Source organism: Uloborus diversus, chromosome 9 (assembly GCF_026930045.1).
Source record: "Uloborus diversus isolate 005 chromosome 9, Udiv.v.3.1, whole genome shotgun sequence".
NCBI classification, from domain to species: domain Eukaryota; kingdom Metazoa; phylum Arthropoda; class Arachnida; order Araneae; family Uloboridae; genus Uloborus; species Uloborus diversus.
Genome location: NC_072739.1, coordinates 30107588 through 30133978, shown reverse-complemented (window position 1 = coordinate 30133978; position 26391 = coordinate 30107588). Strand labels below are relative to the sequence as shown.

The 26391-nt window shown below is 32.5% G+C and overlaps 1 protein-coding gene across 1 annotated transcript in view; it reads left to right on the top strand.

Annotated features, from left to right (window-relative positions):
* The window catches only part of LOC129230683 (cholinephosphotransferase 1-like), a 47024-nt gene that overhangs the window by 6251 nt on the left and 14382 nt on the right, over nt 1–26391 (top strand). Inside the window, exons 2-4 of the mRNA XM_054865101.1 lie at nt 464–611; nt 15031–15172; nt 20923–21007. Of these exons, the coding sequence (XP_054721076.1) occupies nt 464–611; nt 15031–15172; nt 20923–21007 (375 nt within the window). The remainder of the gene's footprint in view (nt 1–463; nt 612–15030; nt 15173–20922; nt 21008–26391) is intronic.

Genomic DNA, 26391 nt, shown 5'->3' with positions numbered 1-26391 from the left:
TTATCGAGAATTGACTGTATTACTTCAATACATTTGAATTTCAAAAATTCTATTTAAATCAAAAAATCTGATTTCAATTTAAAAAATTCAATTTTTTTTTTATTAAAAAAAAATTATGATTTTTTTTTTCATTTCTGACTTAATTTGTATTTTGTGATCATAGTAAAAAGAAAACTGCTACTCATTGCCTAATGTTGAAAAATACCCTACTCTTAAATTAAGTGAAATACTTTTCTTGTATTTTGTTTCTTAAAAAGTCAAGTCACCATAATTTTTCGTTGTATTTGTTACTATTCCTGTTTTTATTCCCTGTCTACTTTACTTAAATACAAAATTTGGTTCCTTTTTACTTTTAAAATTGTCGTCTTAAGAATTTTTGCAACTTTCGTCTCTGCTTGAATTTTATTGTTTCGTAAATTTCTTCTCTTCACAAGAAATTTATACACCGTATTTTTTTTTATAGCCACCAAGTTGGGCTTTTGTTTTGTGTGCTGTTGGGCTCTTTGTTTATCAATCTCTTGATGCATGTGATGGCAAGCAAGCTCGGCGAACGGGCTCCAGTTCGCCCTTGGGAGAACTGTTTGATCATGGTTGCGATTCAATATCCACAGGTATTGTCTCACAAGAACATTTTCATTTGTTTGATAGGTTTTATTTAATTTGTTTTGCATCTGCTTTTAAAAATTAAAATGCAAAGAACGATATTCAATTCCAGAGCAGTCATCCAGGGTGGGACACCCTGACCTGACAAACCTTGAACATTTCCTTTTTATTATGTAACAAAGCCAGGGTTGGCTTTCCCTCGGCAGAAACTAGTTTTTGCCGTGCCAGTGGCAGAAACTGGTTATAACCGGTAAAAACCGGCAGAAACTGGCAAAAACTTAAAAATGTCTTTATTAACTCAAGTAATTAATAAGTGATGTTTGTTTAAGTAAACTAAAAAATTAAACATATTTCATCATTTAAAAAAATAAAATCCCATGCTAGTGCCCTTGATTTAGTTCAGAAAGGGAACTTTCCAATTGCAGAGGCTCGTAGCATTTGGATTAATTTAACAAAGGATAAAAAATCATACAGGGGTGCTTAGAAAAGAAGAGTGACATGCAGAATTAAACAGGCATTACTGATTGTAATTTGCTCACTTATATGCTTCCTCTAAATTGTTCGTGATTGAAATTATGTCATGAGTTTCAAGAAGAAAGTGCCAGAATTTTACTTGCCTAAATTTTGTACCCAATGTCACAGCTTTGCAAAACAAATTGGCCCCATTTCTCAAAACTTATTTTTCCAGTCAAATTTTTACTACAACCCCAGTTACTACATGGTGGACCAGTTATACAATAGTTGAAAGTTTCACGAACATTGCTTGCTCCTTGATGCATTGTCTGCTAGCTCTTCTGTTTTAAGAATATTCTAAAATTTCTCATTTGTGCATCAAGGTTTTTGCTACGATCGCATTTTTCGCAAAATGCGAAAACACTATCTCAATTGCGAAAGTAAAGCAAAGCACTTTCACTTTTTTGCTCAATTAAAAAATAAGCTGATTTAAAAAAAAGGAAACTTATAATCCAAGTCAGGAAGCACGCATGGGGATAGTCAACTTAATCTTTAAATCTGAGCAAAGATGCTTAAATTACAATCAAGTTCAATACTTTGTCTTATCCAGCATTATGTCCCCTCAAAAACTGCATTATTAGGAGGAGGAGAGTGCAATTTTCTAAAAACCAAACATATGTTTTCTTAATAATAAGCATACCTAATCCAAGACTTTTATTTTATGTTTAAAAAAATGCTGCTGTACTTATTGCTTTAAAGATATCATAGAAGAAATTTTCAATTATTTTCAACTGGAGATGAAACACAGAGGCATTTAGAAAGATATGAGAATGTAAACATTTTTTAGCATTTTGCTAAAACTTTTCCCTTAATTTTAGCTTTTATGCTAAAGAACTTTTGAACCCAGCTTAAACCCTGTTGTGCATAGTAAATTGAGAACCTGTTTAGATTTTTGGAACCACCTCTTCTGAGAGGCAATAGCAGGGTCCAAATAATGTAACATTTGATTTTGAATTGTGATAATTATGTAATAAAATTACAGTACTTTGGTTAACAATTAATTATTTTTTCCATGCATTTTCTGTTGTATAACAAGAATTAATTTTTCATTTTGTGAGTTTTTGCCAGTTTCTGCCTTAAAGTGGCAGAAAGTGGTTTTTGCCATGCCGGTTTTAACCGGTTTCTACCAGTGGTTTTAACCGCCTCGGCAGAAACTTGCCATCCCCGAACAAAGCAATAATTTTTTTCAATGGATCTCTTAGCATGTGGACGTCGATAGATACAAAAAGGCAGACTCCCTAGCCAAGAAAGGAACACTAGAGCCACAAGACGACAAACTAATTCCTCCAGAGACATTTAAAAAGTCAGTTTTTGAGGAATTAGCATGGGTAGTCTTGGATTTCACTAGGCAGCCGAATCAGCAGGTGAACCATAGGCTAACATCTTAGGTGCATGAAATGTTGTCTATTAATGATGTCACATGTTTTCCTAACATTTTGGCTCGAATTTCTTCTTTGTCATTAAGTGTCACACACATAAAGTGTCACACTATTTTTCATAAACATATTCTGTTTTAAAAAATACTTCATATCACACTTTTTGTTAGCCCCCCCCCCCACTCCCTGTCATAAACTCACAATTTCACAAACCTCTTTCCCCCCACAAAGTGGGACATCCTTTGTGGACAGCCCCTAAGCAATTAAAAGCAAATAAGTTAGGGGATGCTTGTTGATTGGTCTTCTAATAATTGATTGTTTGCCTGTTTTAGTCTTCTCTATATTGTAATTTTTAGGAATCAGATAAACTTTTTTTTAAGAGCGTTATCATTGCACCAGATTTTTTTTTTTTAAACAGGTTTTAATAACGAATAGTTCAAAATCATGAGCTGTGTAGACAAAATTTAGTCTTTTATGATTTCTGATAGAGACGTACCTAGTAGCACTTTGGCCGAGTACCGAGTACTCGTCCGAGTACCGAGTTACCGAGTACTCGGCCTTTCACTACTCTGCCGAGTTACCAAGTACCAATTATGTTTTAAGAAGAACGACAGACACACATGTGATGAATTTTTAACTTATTGGAATAGTTGTATAGACCTCCTTGTCCATATAACAGTTTTTAAAACTAAATTCCTGCTGAAATTTAATTATGCATCATTTAAAAAATTTTGTTTATGTCAAAAATTTTACAAAAAAATTATTTTTAAAATTAAAAATAAATAAATAAAAGGTATGATTCATCAAGTTGGTATTAAAACAAATTATACCAATCTATTATAGTTCTAGTCCGCCAAACATAAATAATTTTTAAAAGCAAATAAAACAAATGTGCAGGAACACTGCCGACACGTGTTTCTGCATTACAAGGAACTTCTTTTTCAGTGCATAAAATGTGAGCTAAAGAATGTAAAGACATTCGACAGAAGAATCTGACTTTTGGCAGATGCCTTTAAATTCACGAGCTCACATTTTGTGCATTGAAGAAGGAATTCCTTGTAATGCCAAAACACGTGTCTGCACTGTGCTTTTGACATTGTTTTATTTCCATTTATTTTTTAAGTTAAGGTATTTTTATATTTTTTATAACTAATTTTTGTTTGTAGCAAAAATCCATTTTTAATATAAAAAGTCCATATTTTCTGCACTTACTTTTTTGCACAATTTTTAATAAATAAGTTTTATTAACTTTGGGGACATTAAAATAAAGGCTAATTCCATTGAAGCATTACAAACTTCATTATTCTCAAAATATAGATTTGACTTGTAAATGATTGCAGAAAATTATATATGCTTGCGCTTTTTTATAAATTTTAATATCTGTCTTGGACAATATTCAATTTTTTGCAACTACTCGGTATTGGCCGAGTATCTGATCAAAATTGGGGCGAGTACCGAGTACTCGGCAAATTGGCCGAGTAGGCTGAGTACCGAGTAGTTACCGAGTACTCGGTACATCTCTGATTTCTGATGAGGTATAGAATATTGGATCAGACAGATTTAATGAAATAAAACAACAAACTTTTGACCCTGAAGATAAAAGCATTTTTCTTCTTTCAATGTAAACGTGGTACTATTGACTGCAATTTTCTAAAACAGCATTTCTTAAATTGTTCCATGATATCTTAGGGTTTCGTGGAAAACCTGCTAGGGTTCCATGAAACATAGTCTTTTGTAAATTTAAATTACTCACTTAAAAAGTAGGTGAAAATAAGGTTTGATTGAAACTTTTAATCACTTACAGGGTTCGTTGTTTTAAATCAGCTTGATTTAAATCAAGGGATTTTTTTGTAAAAAATCATTGATTAAAATCAGTTGATTTTAGTTTTATAAATTAATGTTGCATTTTTAGAATGTGTTGCTCTAAATTAAACTACAGTACATTATACCATCTTGACTGGCAAAACTACAAGACCCCTCTTTCTGTGTATATAACTGATTTTCAGTCGCTTGCAATATTTCTTTTACTCCAAAATTATAGTTCAGAACAAAATAAAAATTTGCAGTTCACATTTGAAATTCAGTAATTGTTCTACATATTATTTTATTCTAAAAACATGAGGATGGTAACCTTATCTTTGAGCAAAGAATATAAACAAAATCACATCTTATGTAAACATTATAATGTATTTTATAAAGCTTAAAAAAATATTGAATATTTAGAAAATTTGTCCTAATTTTAAGAGTAAGCTGAATGGATATATTATTTCAGATTGCTTTATTATCAAGTTTTAACAATTGCCTTCTTCACCTTAATTGAATTAATTTCACTTTTGTTTACTCTTAGTTGATGAACTTAGAAAACTGCCAAATTTTAGGAATATTTCTTTTAAAAAGTATGAATATTATATTTCTAGGAAATAGTACCACTGCTTTTAGCTATAAAGTTTCTTTTTCATCTATTATATAAAATATGTCACTTTTACCAATTCAATTATCTAAACCAGACATGAGAATTCAAATTTAATATGTAATGCCCTAAAGTTTGAAGTTACTTTTCTTGGCCACGTTATTTGAAATAATTTTCGCTTTTATGGCAAGTTAATCAGTTTAAGGATGTTACCTTTAAACTACAGTGGAAAACGTTTAACACGAAGCTGAAAGGAGCGGAAATTTTTTTCATGTTAAACGAATTTTGTGTTAAAAGATTTATCTTTATGTGAAAAAAGTATACAGTTCAGATTGCTATACCAGTTTGTGTAAATCGATTTTTCATGTTAGGCGTTTTCGTGTTAAACTAATTTCACTGTATATGCATAAGAAAAACAAAGGGTTAGATTTATCAAAAAATTTAAAAACGTAAGTTATAAAACATAAAAAACATTCAGTATAAGAGTAGAATTGAGCGTAAATCATTTGAGCGTAAGAGTTCACTTACTCAGACCGTGGCCCCACTAAATTTCACTAATGCTTATTGGCTCTGACAATACTGAAACTCATGGCAACAAAGAGAGCGCTACAGGGAACCCCTGTTTCCATTATGTTGCCATTGATTGGTAGGGGGTTAATCCAGCGCCTCTTGCAGTCAAAATGGGCAAAATACAATCAAAAATAAACACACTTAAAAACTGTCATAGTTGCATCGGTTTAACACAAAAAAAGTCATAAATTGTCAATGCCCGTGAATCGTCAGCACCATCTAGTGGGGCCATGCTCAGACACACATACACAAGAAAAAAGAGGGATAAGACTAACAAAAAAAAGAGTTTGTAAAATTCCAAGCTGTTTGAAAAGAAATAAGTTAATAAATGAGATGATTAAATTTTATTTTTCTAATAATGATAAACATACATATATTTTATTTCTTTTAATTTGCTTTTTTATTGATTCGTTTGTAATCAATCTATGAATTCAGAAAATTTCAACAACTAACGACAACTTAAAAGAGTAATTTTATCTTTAGTAGAAAATATTTTTTATATGTAAATCAATAAAATTTACAACAAATTATTTTACCTCACTGTGGTTCATTGTGAACTATTCATTCACTGAAAAATATGTTATCAAAATAGCAATGAACAGTAAGAGGGTAACTAGGGGAAGTAGTTTAGCGTTAAATATTCTCACTGAAAATATTTCATTTCTAAAGTGATGCCAGAGGGGCCTAGATAAGAGGTTACAGACAGTTGCTCTGACTTTCCAAAAATTTCCCTTGTCAGTATATTTTACAGATGATTTGGCAAGTTTAGAGATATTATTGCACTATTGAGATTTTCTGTACTTATTTTTTTTTTTAAATAAAACTTAATATTCCTTCTCATTAGATGTTGTCTCATTAGACATATATGTCCAGGTTCAATGCATGCTTGTTTTTTTATATTCATTCAATAAAGTTCAGAATTTTGTTCAGTAAATTGAGAATTTATCCCTTCCCAAACGTTTTAGTTCTGGTGCATCCCTGAGTGATACAATACAATAAGCAGGGCCGATCCTAGGGTGTCGGCCGCCCGTGTGCAAAGACCTAATGTGCCGCCCCTGAAGAGCAATTTGCATGTTTTGACTAATACTTAACGCCCACATAAATCTTTCTTCAAATTTCTGTATCAAGTTCTAATTTAAAAAAAGAAAAAAAAACAGAAGGATGAATTGATGTAAAAAGTTAGAAACGCCTTAGGTACAATTTATATCTTTGAAGAAAGTAATAAGTACCGAAATTCACCAGTCGTAAAAACGCATTTTATAGTCTGTCTTTGGTGACATCAGAGGAAGGGTAGGGGGGATCGTCCCCAGAAATTACACGAAATTGGCGTATGAAAAGTAGCTGTAGTTAATCTTTGGTTGTGTTTGTTTGCAAGGACAAAAGAGTCGGGAACATTCAAGGTCCATGGAGAAATTTTCAATATTGACGTCAAAAATTGAAATTTTAGGAAATTTTTCGAACCTTGAGGGGAAAGTAATGTTGGAGTTCTTTCCTAAATTTCCTTCAAAATTGATGTCAAATTGCAGCTATTTTTTGTGACCTTAGTTTAGGAAGGATCGGCGCTCTTCCCGAAAATTTTCTGAAACAGTAGTTTTAAACAGGCAATTTCGGGTTATCTTTGTTGAAATTGCTGGAGGGAGGAAGATTCTGTCGTCTCCTATCGAAAGTTTTGGAATTTGATGTTTAAAACTCAAATTTATGCTGTCTTTGGTGACGTTAGGGGGTCTGGCATATTTCCTCTGGTGATTTATTGGCACTATTGTTTCAAAAATACATTTTTGGCTAGATTTGGACACGATAGGGGAAATGGGAAAATATTCCGAACTGAAATATTTTTCGGAATTAAAATCAATTTTAGGTTATTTTTGTGAAGAAAGGATTTTGGGGCTCTAAAAAGCACAATTTTGTGCTATCTTTAGGAACTTTAATTAAACCGGGAAGATTCAGCGAATCTTTCTGAATATTTTTCGATATTAATATCTGAAAAATACAACTTAAGACTTTACTCCACCTCACCTCGGCGATTGATGGGGGATGCCGGATGCCCTAGAGCCATGGAAATTTACATAAGCCATTCGGAATTTTTTAGAAATGGAAGTCCCAAAATCATATTTTAGGCATTGCTTGATAACGATGGGACAAAGAGCGAGCGGGGGTTCAGTGTGCCCTCACGAATTGTTTTTTGAAACTGAAGTTAATTTCAAGCTAATTTAGGCAGGAAGGGTTGGGTGGCTCCACGAACCGTCTAAAAACGAAATTTTGAGCTATAGTGATTACGTTGGAGAAAAGGGGGATCCGGGTTATTTCCCCCAAAGTTCTTCGAAACTGATGATTGAAAAACGCAATTTCAGTTTGTTTTTGAATACGTTAAGTGAGAGGGGATGGGATTGGGGGCCTCTCTAGAGACGCTAATTCAGACTATCTTTGATAGTAATGTTAGGGAATGGATTTCAGGGCCCTTTACCGCAAACATTTCGAAAAAGAAATTCGAAAAGTGCCATTGAGCAATTTTTGATGACGTTAGGAGGGCTGTCTCCGGAAAAGACATTTTGGAGCCATCATTTTTAGGCTATGTTTGATTACATTAGGGAAGAAAGGGTGAATAAGAGACTTAATTGGATCCTTAAAATCGGTGGTTCAACCAGCGAAATTTTCCGAAATTAAAGTCCTAAAAACGCAGTTTGAAGCCTTCTTTAGTCTCGTCAAGGCATTCTTTTGGATCTTAGTTTTGGAGCCACACTCAAAATTTGTAACCCGGAGCACAGGTCCTGTCCACCTGCCTGATCCGAAACCGGGCAGTTCATTCGTGATTTTAATTAGAAAAAATTGCTGTAAAGGGGAAAAATTAAAAATTTTAGTTCGTTGATTATACATGTTTGACTCTCAGGGGAGTCGCAATTTTCCATTGTCTCTCCTCTCCAGTCTCCACGACTGCTGAACACAGAATTTGTTATTTGAAATATTTGCGAGAGTATCCTATCAGCATATTTTTTTTTACACAAAATATGTCTTCATTGTTTAGGGTCAATAAAAATTGGGAGGCTGGGTGAAGCATTAGTGGCCTATAGAAGGCACCCTTTCATGCTTCGGAGGGGGGGGGGATTGTCGTCATTGCCCCTCTCCTGTATCCATGCCTGATTACCAGTTCTGTCACAATTTTTGCAACCAAATGAAGCATGCATAAACCCTACTAGCAAAATTTCTTGCATCAATCTTGACAGATCTTGATATTATACTGACGGCGTCAATATTGACGGGTTTCATACTGCATAAAGCTTGCATAAAGATTAAAAAGCAATATTACAACAACAACACGTATGCAACATTGCATTCATCTTAAAATATCAATATTGATATTACCTTACAATAACAACATTGCATACATGTTGACGCCGTCAAGATGTATTGATTTCATGCTGTCGCCGTCAAGGTAATTAGTACACAATAGAACAGGTAGACCTTCGTTGATACTTGCGCATGCGCACAGTTCTTTCTACCCAGCGTCCCTCGCATTGCTGGCACATCGATTCAGTCGGTTCAGAGCAACTGCACGTGGCGTTGCATTTTTTAGGCTTCGTTAAGTTGGTTGCTTAGTTATTAGTGTGGAATAGTATTGTTTTAGGAATAACTTATGAATGACTGATATTTGCATTTGTTTATTAATATAGTACTAAACAAGTCATATCGCAAACGATGTGCGATCAATGTTAGAAATGGCCGAAAATAACTTTTTCCGTCCTTAGACTACGAAACAAAGGACATGAAGCCCAGAATTTCGTATTATCACTTCAATCTCACGAGTAAGATTAATTTTATTCAATGGTTATTTATGTTATTCTTTAAGATAAATTCATATGTTTTGTCCATGGGATATTTTCAATGCTGACATCCATTTGAAAATGTACTTTATTGTATTTATTTATTTAATATTTTGCTATCTTTACTCTTAAATGTGCTATAAAACCTTCCGCAATTATTCCTAACTAGGCATTTTATGTCTTTATAGTACAATTAGAAGCATGAATTTAAAAAGTAAGTCAAGTATTACGCAAAACGAAGAAACTTTCATTTTTTAAAATAAATTGCGAGTACTACTAATAACTTGATATGAATTTCCGATCAGATGTCAGCTTTAAGGAAATATTCTTTGGCTAGAAAACTATCTTGAAGAATAACAGAAATAATTAAAAAATAAAATTTTATTTTCGAGTTTAAAGTGAAAATAATACAAATAAATAAATAGATAAAACACCTTGCAAACGTGCTGATTTCATACTGTCATGTCAATGTATCCTGACATTTTCCTGTCATATCAATACGTATGCAATATTACAAAAGCAAGATCATCTTGCCTAGACCTTGATTTCACGCTGTCATGACAACATCTTGATATTATCCTGTCATATCAATACGTATGCAAGATTACAAAAGCAAGATCATCTTGCCTAGACCTTGATTTTATGCTGTCATGACAACATCTTGATATTATCCTGTCATATCAATTCGTATGCAATATTACAAAAGCAGCCTACCTTGATATTTTCCTGATATTATGCTGCATACACCTTGTCAGTCAATATTGTGGCAGCCTGCTGACAGCATAAGGGGAGTAACAGAACAACATTGAGGCAGCATTAATGCAAGATGATTTTTCTTGCATGTCAACCTTTATGCAATACTGAGGCAAGATATTTTGCTTACTGGGAAGAGTTGATATTTAATGGATAATGGAGCAACACAATGTTCTCTTAACATTCCATTTTTCTTAATATGCTATGCTGTTGGAAAATTGGCACTTACTTTGATAACTGAACATTTAAAATTCAGCACATTAATTCCACTTATTATGTCATCTTGTGAGAAATTCTTGAGGAAATTTGCTTGATTAAAAGAACTATATGATGCGGCCTGCGGCCGCCCCTAGCTTTGGCCGCCCTTGTGCGCTGCACACTCTGCACACCTGCTAGGATCGGCCCTGACAATAAGTGATCATATCAGTGATATACTGCTGTAATGATATTAATATTAATTACTTTGCCTGTAAAACAGGAAAAATATGGCGAGAGTTGTTGAAGATATATTGTTTTTGTATGTACAATAAGTTTTGTACATATTCCGTTTGAATTACTTTTCTTTCTCATAGGACTCGACCGATGCATCGGCGCCGGTGTTTCAACAATTTAGCCATCGGCATCGGTGGCCGATGCTAACTTGCAGGAATAATCGGCCCTTTGGTCTTAAAAACATCGAAAAGCCGATGGAAATGGCCGATGTTTTTGAAAAAAAAGGACCTTTGTTGTTTTACTTTTTAATACAAAGTCAAGGGAGTTATTGTTTTCAAACAAAATTGTTTACTTAAATTTCAGTATGAATTTCTATTTTAGTCACCCTGAAAGAGTTTTTAATACTGTATTCAGGTACCAAACAGGGTAATTATTGCTTTGTTTCTTGCGGCTGGATGAACGTATGTATCTCTCATAAGTCATAACTCAAATATGGTAAGCTGTAGAAGGATAAGTTTTCGCGTGTGGGATGTGCGCACGTTCCAGTTGTGCACTTCCCTTTTTGTTTTCGATCGGGTGTTCTAAAAAGCCTATTAACTGATTTTTTGTGGCTATTAATTACTTATTTCAATGCAAAACTAATATAGCGTCTCTGAATGACGATCATTTAGTGATATATTGCAGAATTGGAGACCATGGAAACAAATATGAGATGGCAAAACCGGTTTTGTTTCATTTGTTTGATTCCTGTTGAACCGACGGTAATTTAAAATTTTTTCGATATTTTTTATATGAACCACAGTAATGCACTCTTTTCTGCATCGCTTCGGCGGAGCTACAAGTTTGAGGCCCGTCGAAATACATTTTTGGGCCCTATTTCTCTATCACAGAAGTTGTAAAACATTTATCATAAACATTTTTGTAACTCCTACGGTACCCCTATGGTTATGGGGCCTCTCGCGCAATTGCAACATTTACTATATTTTAAATCCGTCACTGCACGTCAAAACAAACTCGGGTGCAAGTTTTGAAAGGGTTTTTCTGCTCAATGTTTATGATTATTTTGAACTCTATTTTTTACGACTATTTTTTGTATTTCCGAGAACACTTGCGTGCCCCTCCTCCCACTCCCTCAATATCTGAAATTAAACTCTAGTTGTACTTCTGAGTTGTTTAAAACTAACACCATTCATAAAATTAGAGATTTTTTTTTCAAGCTTTATCTATTGTTTAGGAAGAATTTAGAGCATTAATGTAAGAAATTGATTAAAGACGCTTTGAATGGCGACATAATTCGGAAAACAAAGGGACTTTTGAATTTTTTCTTCGGAAGTGTTGAAGTAGATACAGAAAATCTTCCGAGGCGTTGGTACTAGCAGTTCTGTACTAAAAAAAAATAAGCCGAAGTTGGGGCCGAAGTTTACGATGCGAGTTACTCCAAAATCAGAGGGTGACCCCTCCCCCCCCTAACCTACCCTCGTCGTTTCAAGCATTTCTGAAAAAAAAAATTAAGCGATTATTTATTTTTGTCAAGAAATGTCATTTTGCGTATTTCTTATACTTGTTTCACCTATATTTTGTAATGCACCATCTTTTTTGCATCATTAATAGCGATCGATTTTTTTTTCTGCTGTAAGTAACTGTTTTTATGTATTTATATAAAATCGATGAATGAGTTATTTTCGTTTTCGTCATATATTTAATTATATGTTATAGAAAAAATTCAAGGATTTTCTATTAAGCAATTTTTTACATTTCAGAAAATTATTGTTAAATTGAAAATTTTAATTTGTACTTGTTTGCATTGCTTCATAAAAGATTAAACAATCAAATTGTTCAATATTACGTGTGCAAACATCAGATCAAGTACTATATGTATTCAGTTATTAACTCGGTGTAAATATTGAGTTTGTTTATTGTTGCTGCATTTTAAGAACCTCGCTCTTTTCATGACCATTTCTTTTTTCCGCAAAATTTATGTCACTGTTATACATTTTATGAAAAATGCAAACTTTTCTATTCATACATTTTAAATAAGTATAAAAATATTCCTATTATGATTTAATATTGTAATTTATCTGTTACCTTTTTTGTTAAATTTGATGACTAAAAAATGTCTACGTGCACTCTTTCCACTTAAATTGCGTAATTTGTTAACGGTTTATAGTTTTATTCTTAATTTTTTTTGAATAATTAAACAACATAATTTAATGTTTTTTAACTAACCTAAATCTATACATTATTACAATATTACTGAAACCTTAGTTATATGTTCAATTTGAAAAAAAGCAATTAATTATAGTCTTTTTGTTTTTCTTCCTTTTTTTTTCTTTGGATGTTGTTCTTTGTCTTCCATCATACAGCAGTCAAAAAAGGAGAAGCATAACTACACCCTATACAGATTGTACGTAGTACGATCCAAAAGTTCGGGGGACAAGCTGTATAAAACCTTACCCAGAATAGTTCACATTACCGAAGCACATCCACCTTCAAAAGGTCATCTTGAGGGACTATGTACTTCTGCCAGTGTTCATATAACTTTTGGAAACACTCCTGGAAGTCATTTTTCGCTACCTTCTGTGATGCAGCTTTATTTTCTCCTGACAGAAGAAAACGGCGTCCATGAAAATGTTTTTTTGCTGGGAACAGGTAAAAGTCACACGGAGCTAGGTCCGACGAAACGTTATGTTATTTGTTTGTCATATCAAAGTATTGACCAATCGAACCGTGCATCCTTAACATGAAAGTCGCCTTCTTTCCCACGATGAAATTGAAGCAGCAGCCCAAAAGGCCTTACAATAGGTTGCGATAAATGTTTTCCAGGAGTCCTTCTAAAAGCTATACGAACGTTGGCAGAAGTGCATAGTCGTTCAAGGTGACTATTTTGTAGATAGATGTACTTCGGAAATGTGAACTATTCATGGTAAATTTTTATACAACTTGTCCACGAACATTTAGAATACGTACGTATGAGTTTTCAACTTACTATTTCATAACGTTTTTGAGTGACGTAAGTTTACACGCATGAAGACACACAAGAGAATTTGCGATAATTAACTAAGGAGGCGTTCAAAATGGATATTTCCGTCATCAATATGTTCTTAGGTACATATGCATGTACATATGCGCCGGAAAAACTTGTGAAGTTTAAATTGGATGATTGTAAAATAAAAATTTAGGTTGAAATCTGATTTTTTTGTTTTTTGTTTTTTGGCATTACAATTCCTTATTTGTAGAAAGGAAGTAAAGTGAAATGAATCAATGATCCTTTAAATCCCTGACAATCTCATCAATTTATTTCTGTTGGATTTTTTTTTTTTGCCATCGGCGAGCAGCATCGGCCATCGGCAATCGGCCATTTGGAGGAAAACAATCAGCCATCGGTCATCTTTGAACAATCGCCCAACAATCGGCCCATCGGCCAAAAAATGCCATCGGTCGAGCCCTACTTTCTCATTAATTCTGCAACACACATTCACACTACACTAATGTGTAGTTTGATCATTATCACTTTCAAAGTGTTAATAATAAATAAGAATTATTATTTAGATTTTCAAACAGACAAATAATTAAAAAAATGTACTTGAATATATGCACCAGCCTACAAAAGCAAACAATAGGACATTTTCAAAAAATCAACAAAGCAAAAGCACACAATTATAATCCAACCTATTTATTAAATACTGGATGGAATCACTTATATCAAATCCAAATGGTGAAATACTGATACTGGTCAATAACCGAAAAATTCATCTTAATCGTTTATAGAATTTCGCTTGTGTTTCTAATACATAGCTAATGTTTCTTAGAGTTAAAATGTGCAAATTTTAGAAAGTACATTAAACCTAGTCTAACAAGACAAAAATCTAAAACTCGGACATCCAGTTATGTTTGAGATTAAAGAGAAAATCAGAAGAAAAAAAAAGAAAGAAAACCCATATTTTGGTTGCCCATCCATAACCATGATATAGAGGCTCATTCAGCCACACCTATACTTCTGGAATATTTTCAGGGTTTTTTTTTTAATGCATGAAATTCAAATAACATCTAAGTACATCTTAAAATTAGTTTACAGATGTGGAAAGACTTGCAAACAAACATATATGCGGTGAAAGAATTTATACTTTTTAGCTAGTATTTATTTTACTGAAAAGGGAAAAAATTACTTTTCAATAAAATTCTCGATTTTCCTACTCTAGTGGAAAAAGGGCTTCTCTCAAACTATTGAAAATTGGATAAGTTTAGAAGAACAAATTGCTCCATCTTTTAGTGGCATCTAAAATAATTTTATGCAAATACTCTTTCATATTTTGTTAGTAGCCCATTCATCCCCATGGCCCATTCATTACCACTCTCCCCTATATGTTGTACTTTAAATGATTTCATGTATGAAACCACTGGAAACTCTTCAATTTATAAATTTCGATTTGAAGATGTTTTGTGTCCTATCCAGAGAGAGAGAGATTTCATAGTGTATTCTCATTTTTTTTAAGTACAAAAACAAAATATTGAAATCTACAAAGAAAAATAATACTTCCCTTTCTTTTCATTTTAGTTTTTGTATCACTGGGAATATGTATAGCTGTGAAACTTGGAGCGTATTCAAACTGGATGTTTTTTCAGTGCTTCATAGCAATAACGTTATTTTACTGTGCTCATTGGCAAACATACATTACAGGATCCTTAAAGTTTGGAAAGTAAGTATGAGTTCTGATGTAGTTTTAATTTGTTTTTCTTTCTTCATCCATCAATATTGTTTTGACCCCTCCAGCAGCTGACTCAATGTTGAGTTTCAATGTAAATAATGTGTTATGTGATGTGTATAATTTTTTATATAGTGTGTTTATATTTGAAACTGCATTGAAATAGGGTTCATACATTTTTGCCAAGGGGGAAAAAAAGATAAAAACGGTCCTAGCAAATGTAGATGTGTTTTTTTTTCTCATGGATTGACTATAATTAGCTTTATTTTTAGTAATTTTTTATAACTCTAATCCAATAGTGTTAGAGCCATTTCACAGTGATTTGTATAAATGTAGAGTCCGCAACATGACAATTTTTTTGCTATAAGATTATTTAATTTAGTTTCATTAGCACATTGTATTATTTTGAGTTTGTGTGTTGGTAGAACTAACTCAGAACAAATTTTGTGCTAATCAAACAGTAAATTAAATAGTTATGGCAAAAAAAAAAAAGTCATGTTGCAAACTCTACATTTGAACAAAATACTGTGAACCCTTTAATGTTTTTGAAGTTTAAATATTCAAAGTAATTCTCAAAGAATAATTTATCTAATTTATCTAATTGTGTTAAATTTGTACTGTTTTAGTAAAATGTTTTTTTTTTTTTAAATAACCTTGAGCCCCATGCCCTAGCCACTAGGCTCTTCACAACCCTACTGTAATGATAAAATTATGAAATATTTATCTAGACACCAAAAAAAAGGTAGGTACTCCCAGCTATCCGCGGAATAGGGCGACACAGATAAACAGAAATCGGGGATAATCTGAATAATAGGTAAAAACCAATACAGTCGACGCTCATTATAACGACCACACATTATAAAGACCGTCCCATTATAACGACCAGTGGTAGAAGTCCCAACTTTGTTCCTATAAACTCTATGTTAATTTGCTTTCGTTATAACGACCGTTCTGTATCGTCTAATCCAATACAGCGACCGAATCAGCGGACGCTATTTCTTGTGTTCTTTCCAATAAAACAAATTTGTAGCTTAAAATGACATTGATTATTGTTTACGGACATCTGCCTGAAGTTTTCAATGTCAAATCCAACTTTAAGAAGGGGTGGGGGGGTGGGGGGCGAGATTACCATTCACCACAGCTAGCACAGAAAAAATAATGGGAGGAAAAATCGAGAAAATTCCAGATTCCTAAGAAAAGGGAGTTGACAGATGTATTGGTAGTTTGGTGTTTGAATCTAGTATTTTTAAAAATTTGGGGTTCTCGAGGGACTTTTAAATGTTTCTTTGGAAAGCAAGAGAGAAACAATTTATCACCTATATCTGAAACAGAAAAAAAATGTTTTGTAAAAATCACGTATGCTAAAAAGGCAGACCTCTGTTTCTGGTTTTATCTTCAGAAATTGTTGTGGTAGTAGTAGTAGTAGCAGATCTGAAAGTGTGTAACATTTTCCTCCCTATATTTTCTACTTTAAAACTTGTTTAATATTCTGTCATAATATTTTGCACACTATTTTTCAAAAAATTCCTATGATAAAAAACATTTAGGCATTTACTTGGGCGTGCATGATGACTGTGTACATTTTTTAAATTTATACCTCTTATAACGACCACTCGTTATAAAGACCTTTTTCTCTGGGACGGAGATGGTCGTTATATCGAGCGTCGACTGTACTAGTGTATACAATAGCTGAAAAATATGAACCGTACTCCCAGATACTTATAAATTATAGCTAAAAACATTGCTATATTGCATCTACTAACATTAAAAAATTTATATTTAAAAGCTAAAAACAAAAAATAACACAATGAGAAATTAAAAAAACTTTTAATGGCCATTAAAAAAAAAGAAATGTCGGATATCCTGCGGATAATCCAACCACTGATGATCAGGAGTGTACTGTAGTATAATTGTTTTTGACCTGCAGCAATGTTGCATGATATAGCAGTAGAAAGTGAAAAATCAGTCATGAGTGTAACTAAAAGCTTCAGTTTGAACTTTTTTATTTTAGTTGCTTTTAGCTATTTTACTATGCATGTTGAAACACTATGTAAGCTCCGTTTTGATCTATTTAAATTCATGTAATAGTAACTTAGATAACTAGAATAATATATATATATATATATATATATATATATATATATATATATATATATATATATATATAATAGCAATAAAAGTGAAAAATATTGAAAAGACCACACCAAGAGCCCACAGATGCGCAACGCAGCAAGCCAAGTAAATATAAAATTAAGCAAACAGAATTACAAATATTAAACAAATTATAAATAACAAATGATGATAAAAAGGAAAACTGCAAACAGCTATTAAGTAGGAATAGAAAAAGAGTGAATCCAGAGCTCATCAGCCGTGGAGGATTCATTAATTATGGTCAAAAGACCAAAATTTTAACTATAAACTAGAAGAGAATGCTTAAGCTCCAGTACATGTAATATAGAGTAACAATGGGCAAACGCACCACTTGCTAAACTAAAAACAATAAACTAGAGCTCAAACCTAAAACTAAAAGCAGGGGGTTTCGCCTCGACTAATTAGGAAAACAAGTTCCGATAATTAGCCTTCCACGGGACAGTACCTGCCAATAACAAAATTGTCTTACCTTGAAATCAGCGTAAACATATCCTATCCGTTGTTCAGCCTGATAAAAAAGCCTATCCATTCGTCAACAAAACATTAAAAATATATAAAAAACATGTCCGGAAATCAGTCCAAAGACGTACCAGGTCGCCTGTTTCGCACGTGTAAAACTTATCCACTACGGTGATTCATAAAAAAATGGTTTGTCACGGTTGTATCATACATTTACACAGTTAAACAGTTTCAAAAGAAGCGAAATGTTCATCGAAGGCTATACTTAAGCAGATGTTTTCAACTAGATTTTTAGGGAAGTTATTATGAAAAAGTAGGTTTTTGAGTACTGAAATTTCTTGCTTAAATGCAGAAATGGTGTTGCAAATTCTTTTAATTCTGATAGCTTGCGAAACAATAATGCCAATAAAAACCTTTTTACTTAGGCAGGAGGAGAAATCTTATAAACTGTTAACTGTGAAATTGAATTCACGTCTTTTATCATAGATTGTAGTGGAACAATTTGAGTCAATTTGTATGTTGATATCCAAGAAATTAAAGCTATTATGATTAGAATTGGTCTTTTTGAGCGTTAATGAACTATGATAAATAGTTTTGCTGAGTTCAGAAAAATTAGGAAAATTTATACACAAAAGGTCATCAATGTATCTGCAACAAAGAGGTGTAGAGGAAGGATTGTCAATTAAATATTTTCGTTCATAATATAAAAGAAAAAGGTTGGCTAATGTAGAGCTAAAATTAGCTCCCATTGCTATGCCATTAATTTGAAGAAAACATGAATTACCATTTTTGAAAAAATTATTGAAAATACAAAATTTAAAAAGACCAAGAAAAAACAATTCATTAAAATCAAGGAAATCCTTGACTGAATTAAAAAGTTCTGAAACAGAGGAAAAAAGTTCAACAAGTGGGATATTGGTGAAGAGGTTTTCAAAATCAAAAGTTTCTAAGTGGTTTATATCAAGCATATTAAGTAAATTGATGACTTCAACACTATTATTAACTATCCAGAACCAACACATTTGTTGAAGTTTAAGTTGTTCAAGAATTTTTTTGAGAAATTGTTCAAGCTTTACACTCAGATTTTTTCCAATGGTGTTGGTGGCAGAGCAAATTACTCTATATTACATGTACTGGAGCTTAAGCATTCTCTTCTAGTTTATAGTTAAAATTTTGGTTTTTTGACCATAATTAATGAATCCTCCACGCCTGATGAGCTCTGGATTCACTCTTTTTCTATTCCTACTTAATAGCTGTTTGCATTTTTCCTTTTTATCATCATTTGTTATTTATAATTTGTTTAATATTTGTAATTCTGTTTGCTTAATTTTATATATATATACAGGGGTCTGGTCAGAGGATATTTGGGTCCGTTAACGGACCCTTCACAAAAATCCGATCAAACAAAACGGGCCTTTCACAAAATCCCGATCAAACAAAACGGACCCTTCACAAAATTCTGATAAACAAGATCGGATCTGTCACAAATTGTTTATTGAAAGAGCAAATCTGAAAGCAAAATAACGCATATCTCTGTGTATAAACCGATAATTTTTGGAACCTTTTTTTAAGTCAAATTAGAGGGATCAGCTTATACAAAATCATCTAATTTTGGGAAAAAAAATATTAAAAAATCGGCACTCTCGGGATGCTCCTGCAAGCGATAAATAATTGCTACTGCCAAATAAATATAATGGTTGTTTGTTTTATCACAGCTAATTAGCAGCGGTGTTGTAAACTTTTCTGAAAAGGCATTGGTAAGCACTTTTCTCCGCTCATGTTTTAATAAACAATAATAATATGTATGTGCGAAATGAACTTAGAACTGCAAAGGGATAGTAAGGGTGAGGAAAAAATATGATCGCTTCAGATAGGGTTACCAACTTCAAAATTATCACCACTTAGCGTCTGGCGTTGAACCTTTATAATGACTTGCTTAGAAAATATTCTCATCATTTTGCCAGCTTGTCAATATTTGCGTTTTCACGGTGGGTGCGTGGGTGCGGTGCGATGTTTAATTGTTATTTTGGGAGAAAATTATATGGGTTCTGATTTTTCGATGCTAACAAGGATGATTAACTTTAAATAAACTCTTTTAATTACCGTTTTTTTTTCTTTAGATGTCTACATTTTGAAAAATGCAATCTTTTAACATCCGATATGAGAATCATATTTTGTTCTTTTTTCAAGCTAACTTCGCTTTATTAGGATTCAAATAAATGAAAAGTTTCTTTATTTCTGTTAGAACTCTCATTTCAAGTTTTTAAAGCAAAATTCCATTTTCTGTTATGATTCAAAAATTGAAATGCTGAATAGATGGTTTATTTTATTTTATTTTTTGGGTCAACTGTGTCCACAGATATTAATGATATGTTTATCATAGGACTCTAAAATGCAATTTTAAAATAATTTTATCAAAAATATTTCTTTTACTAGCCGTTTTTATACTTTTGGTGCCTTCACTTTGAGAATTGCGATCTCTTTGCATCCGCTATGGGAATCCGATTTTTCAAATTTTTGATGATTATTACGCTTTGTTAGGAGGTAAACAATTGAAATATCTTTTTATTTTTGTTAAAATCACGGAATTTATAAGTTTTAAACGAAATTCTGTGCTTTTTAAGAGTGTTTTGGGTCAAAAAGTTGAATGCTGAACCCTATTCTGAATTTTATTTTATTTATTTATATTTTTGTTACCATTATTTTAAGTACTGTACAGAAATATATCTAGTATAATTTAACATAATGTAGAATGGTAGATAAATATTGATACTTGAAAGAGCGATGCCCCCCCCCCTCTCCCCCGCCAAATATCAGAAAAAAATCCAGAATGATTTTTTCGGCATAGAAGAGGAAAACACTCAACTTTAGGTTTAATTGATGCGGTTTGTGCCATCTCTAAATTCTAAAATTTCGTTTTAACAAAAAAAAAAATTTTTTTTTGCGAAATTTTTTGATTTTTCACAAAATTAATTCATTTTTCACAAAATTATTTGATTTTTCACAAAAAACGGACCCTGTGAAAAATCCTGGACAGACCCCTGATATATATATATATATATATATATATATATATATATATAATTTTTATTACAAAATGCATGTATTTTAATATTATTCAAATTTTTTTTAAGGTTTGATGTTACAGAATGCCAGTGTAGCATTGTTATTGTACACTTTATATCTGCTTTCTTTGGAACAGATATTTGGATGAGTAAGGTATGCATAAAGCTTTTGTGCTTAAAATGTTATTGAAAAATTGGAATCTTTTTGATTTTATCAAAATGAAGGCTTGCTTTTTAATAACTGTTCTTAGTACGCTGATATTGGTTCATATTGTGTTTAAAATGTAACTTTTGCTGATACAGTCAAACTCACTTATAAGAAGTGTGAAGGGACCGTGATATTGATATTTGCTTGTTATAACCAAGTGCTCATAAAAAACGGGTTGGTGAGAAAATCATGCATATTCAAACACACTTAATTTGCGTGATTTTTATTTTTGTTCAGTGCCAAAGAAGTGAGCTAATGTGCTTTGAACTGTATCATTGTCTCTTTCTTGCTTTACTGTTTTTCAAAAAATGCTCTTGGCTTGAAAAATATCCCCATTTGTACCCCTGGCTTCCAAAATTTTTTGAAGCTTTTCTGCATGTCAAAAGTATAATTGACTATGTTGAGCTTGAGCGTGGTTCAGCTTTAAATTCTTCACATTTGTCGTTATTGTTGTCGCTTTCATGATTTTTTTCATCAGCTTTAATTTAAATTATAGCTGCAATAAGTTTGGATGGAAGATTGTTGGCAGCAGCTAACCAACAAATATTTTTCAAATGCTCATCTACTCCGCAAATTAAAGAAAAGTGCAGTCATCACTGTTTCTCAGATTTTCTGACTCAACACCAACTTTTGGTTCACTTCAGAAAGTTAATTTTTCTAAAAAAGCATAAACTGAGTTAGAAATCCATAGAAATTTTATGAATCTAAAAATATTGCTCGCTTTAAGAGGGGTTTGCTCATTAAAAACGAATTATTCTCCTATAGACTTTGCATTGTACCAATCAAGTAATTCTGATTTCCTCATTAAATCTGAGTTCTCGTTAAATCAGGTGTCGTTATAAGAGAGCTTGACTGTATGTTTTCTCTGAAGTTAATTGAAAAAAAAAAAAAAATCTGCATAAAATGATATTTTGTTCTCTCTTAATTCATTCTATAGATTTTTTAAAAAATGTTTGTAGCACTAAATTTGTATTAGTGTTTTATGTGCTTATTGTGCTATTCATGTGTGTCTTATAAAAAGATAAAGCTGTTTAGGAAACTAGATGTTAATTAAACTAATTAATGTGTTGAAGATTAATTTAGAAATAGCAAGAAGAAATGAGGCAGTGAGAAGCAAAGGGATGTAAGTGGATATTTTCAAGTTTTGAGTGAAACACATTTAAAGATAACATCCTAGGTAGGATTTCATTGAAATTGTTTTCTAAATCATGCTTTATAGCAGCAATTACCAAGGCTACTAGTACCATCTGTTGCCCCAAGACAGAGGAGAGGTTCACCTATCATGTGTACTGGTTATCTCCAAATTTTTAATTTTGCCACTTACATCCCTTTGCTTCTCACTGCCTCAAATAAAAATACTATTGCACCCAAAATATAACTACTTCTCGAGAATGTGTCAGAGTTATTTTTATTATCTATGTACTGTCATCCCTGCTTAATCGAGTAACGGATAAACGAATACCCTGCTTATATACGAATAAAACCTCCCGGAACCAAATAATTTCCCCCGGATCAAATGCTAATCGAATAATATTCATCAGCTTTCGCAAATATTTTTGCTGACATTTTTTTTGAATAAATTAGAAATAAGTTAAATAAAAACAGTTGTTGATTCAAAAATATAAAACAATTTTTTTTTGCCATCAACTGGTGAGAAAAAACTTTTGTTTTCCATCAAAACATTTTCTCTATTCTGTCTAATTTCTTTTGTAATTGCCATTACAAAAAATAAATAAAATAAAATAAAAACAAAATAATAGACAGCGGAGTCAATTATTAAATTAAGTAACCCAAAAAAATATACACATTTCAGACAATATTAAAAACTGATTAAGATTAAATGTAAAACAGGGCAGATGAGGAGGGAAGAACAGGAGTTAGAAATGTGTTCCCTAAAGATCTCGAGCAAGCAACCCACTATTACAGAATTTTTCAAAAAATAACGTACTGAAATAAGGAGCTAAAACAAACATTTCATAACTCACGTTGTTGGGTACTTCTTTATAATTTTCATAACAAACTATAATATGTATACAAATTATTAAACTATTTTGTTATTTACTCATTTCAAATTTTTTTTTTTTTTTACAATAGCATTAGTTATTTCCTTTATAAACTAGCTATTGATATTGTAATATTATTAAGTTTTAAGGCAAATGTTGTTAATTTAGAAATGTTAAAAAAATCCCCACTTTATCAAATACCCCGCTTAATCAAATAGTATTTCTTGGAACCGACGATATTGGATTAAGCAGGGCCAACAGTACTTATATAGTTAATTATTTATGGAAGAAAGAAGAAACATCATGCTTTCATCTTTCTAATTTTTTTTTTGTCTCATTCGTTTAATACTGAAAATATAACTTTGAACTGCACAAGTTGTGTGTGTGTTATATTAGGTAACTTTTTTTTATTTTCTTCAATCCAAAAATCTTCATTTTTTTCCAGGAGAAAGTAAAATTCTTTTGATTTTAGTTCATTCAAGTGTCAATATGGAAGTCCTTTTTTGAATATACGAATTTTTCATTCCTCTTTCTATCCTCCCTTCCCCACCCCTTTGTTTGAATGAAGCTTCAGTTTTTAAATCATCTCAAGCCATAAATTAAGAAATAAAAAAATAACTAAACAAAAAATTGTTTGAAAAATGCATATCTGCCAACCCTTCCGGATTTCCCGGAAGTTTTACGGATTTTTATGTCCTTTTCCGTTTTTCCGGTTATGAGCAAAATCTTCCGGATTTTTCACGTTTTGTAGAAAAAATAATTATCTCGCCAATTTTAGCACTAACGGACTTTTGTGGAACGCGGCACCGCGTTATAGTCCAAGTAGCCAAGGAAAGGTTGCCGTAAGAGAATGGCACGAGAAGAAGCGAGGCAAGATTATGACGTCACTGAGTGATACAGCGCTTGACTTCATCGGGATCCAATCAAAGCAAGTGTCGCGGCGGGTAACTAGGGGCACAATTTCGGCGCCAATTATCTTCTCATTCTCTCAATTCCAGCTGTTTTTGCTTCGTTCTTTTTTTAAGATGAGTACGAGTAAATGTTATTTCCAAACTTTTAAAGAAAGCAATAAAAGTAATATTTACTAAACGAAAGTAAGTTCAATTGATATAAAATTCATAACTAATATATTGTTAAATGTTAAGAGGGTAGGTGTCCTGTTTGATTTTATTTTGCGTTAAAATCTTGTGGATAAAAATAAAAAAATCTTCCGGATTTTTTTTCTCAGAGGTTGGCAGGTATGAAAATGTTATTTAAATTTTTTTTTTTCTGTTTTTCCAATATAAAATATTGGTTTCTTTTTTTTCTTGCCTTGCTGCAGTGAATTGTTTTTAAGTTATAGATCTTTGAAATCCGGCCCAAGTCACAGCAATTTCATTTTCATTTATCAAGTGACCAAATCATGTGACCAGGACCTTTCTGCTTTGACCCATCAATTATAGAAGAAAAGATCCCTTGAAGTGCTTATCGCTGATCAAAAGTAGCTCTATGTAGAGATTAGTTCTTCAGGTCCTGCTCACAAGTCTCTTTTGTGTGCCATTGACTGTGCCCACTTGTAAAGTTTGACTGCAAAGAGATGGTCAATGAACTGGAGAGCAGAAGCAGGGCACTTTATTTTATTGTAGGTATGATCAGCAAGATTTCACAAGCAGTAAAAACTTGATTGCTTGTGCTTTCTCACTGATCCTACCTATTTCAAGGTGAAGGTTCTGTTTCCGCTTTCTGTTCATCTGCACCTGTAGTGTGTCTGTGCTGTAATGATGTATCTTCTTTTATTGCAATGCAAGGGGAATCCTATAAAACTTGGCATTCAATAATTTTGTCTTGAAAAAATACGACAATTAATACTGACAGTTTTAATCATTACTCTTTTATAAAATTTGGTTGGAAAATTGGACGCTGGACGTTGGAACATTGATGCTGAAGCAAAGATAAAAGTCATTCACCTGGTTCTCTGGGTGGCATGCTAATTTATGCTAATAAAGTTTTTTTTAAATTTTATACAACTTTATAAGTTTTAATTTACACTCATGACCAAAATTAATGTCACAAACATGTTGAGGAAGCGTTTTGGCGTATAGACTGACCCTCAAGGTCTCTGGATCTCAATCCAATTGAACATATTTGGGATGGTCTAAGAAAAACTATTTATTGCACAGCGTAACCCTCCTCCTAATACCTTCCAAGAGTTAAAAGCCATGAATTTGGAAGAATATGCTTTGTTGCTCCAAGCATTTATTGACACCCTCATCGGTATGAAAGCGTGTTGTGAAGCTGGTATAGCAGTGCACGGTGGTCACACTTCATATTAGGCATGCTTTTCCCAAGATAAATGCTTTTTCTCTGATTCATAATATAACATTTTTTGATCTACCCTGTTTCTGAATTCCCAATTAAAATCTTTTCTATGTTGTTATGTTTCTATGTTCTTTCTTCCCTTGTAATAGACCTCTGTGCCAAATTTCATGGCAACCCAGTGAATATTTTTTTCTTTTTTTTTCTTCTGATTTTATGTTTGTGACCTTAATTTTGGACATTGATGTACAGTAGAATCTCATTTTCTGTGGGTTTTATTTTCACGGTTTTGATTATACGCGGTTTAAGACTTGACACCTTTATTTTATTTCACGCGGATGAGTTTTGGTTTTATGCGGATGCGGCAATGCAAACAAAATTTTCCCCTCTTTCAAAATCCAAACTCCTACAGATTTCAGGTTTCGCGTAATGAACTGCATTTTGATGTGCTAATAATCAAGCTTGAGCCACTGGAGACATTTTATGATATTGGTTCCAAGGCTCTCTCCAGAAGTAAAGTTGTTAAACTCACATAGTTCAGAAGTCACTGGAAGAAGAGATTTTAGGAGCGACAAGGAGACCAAAACCAACGAGGATACCGACGTTGGTGATGCACAACCAAAAACGCTAACATTGAAAATTTTGAGCCAATCCTAGACAATAGAAATGATCATTCTGATTTGTTAGTGAAGGAAGATTCTAAATCATGGAAATGATCATGGATGCGTTAATGCTCTGCAAAGAACTACAGAGAAAAATTCTTAACTGTCAAAAGACTATCACAGCCAACTCCTTTTCATAAACACTAAATTGATTTGTGTTTTTTATGCATGTTGTGCAGAGAAATCGATATAAGTACACATTGGACTTGTTATACAATTAGTCATAACTAGTGATGTAAAATACCCGGGTATTTATTTTTAGGGGTAAATACAAAGGGTATATACCCGGGTAAATACCCAAAATGGGTAAATACCCGGATATTTATTTCAAAAATTTATATTCAACTAAAATACTCTTCTGTATGCATTC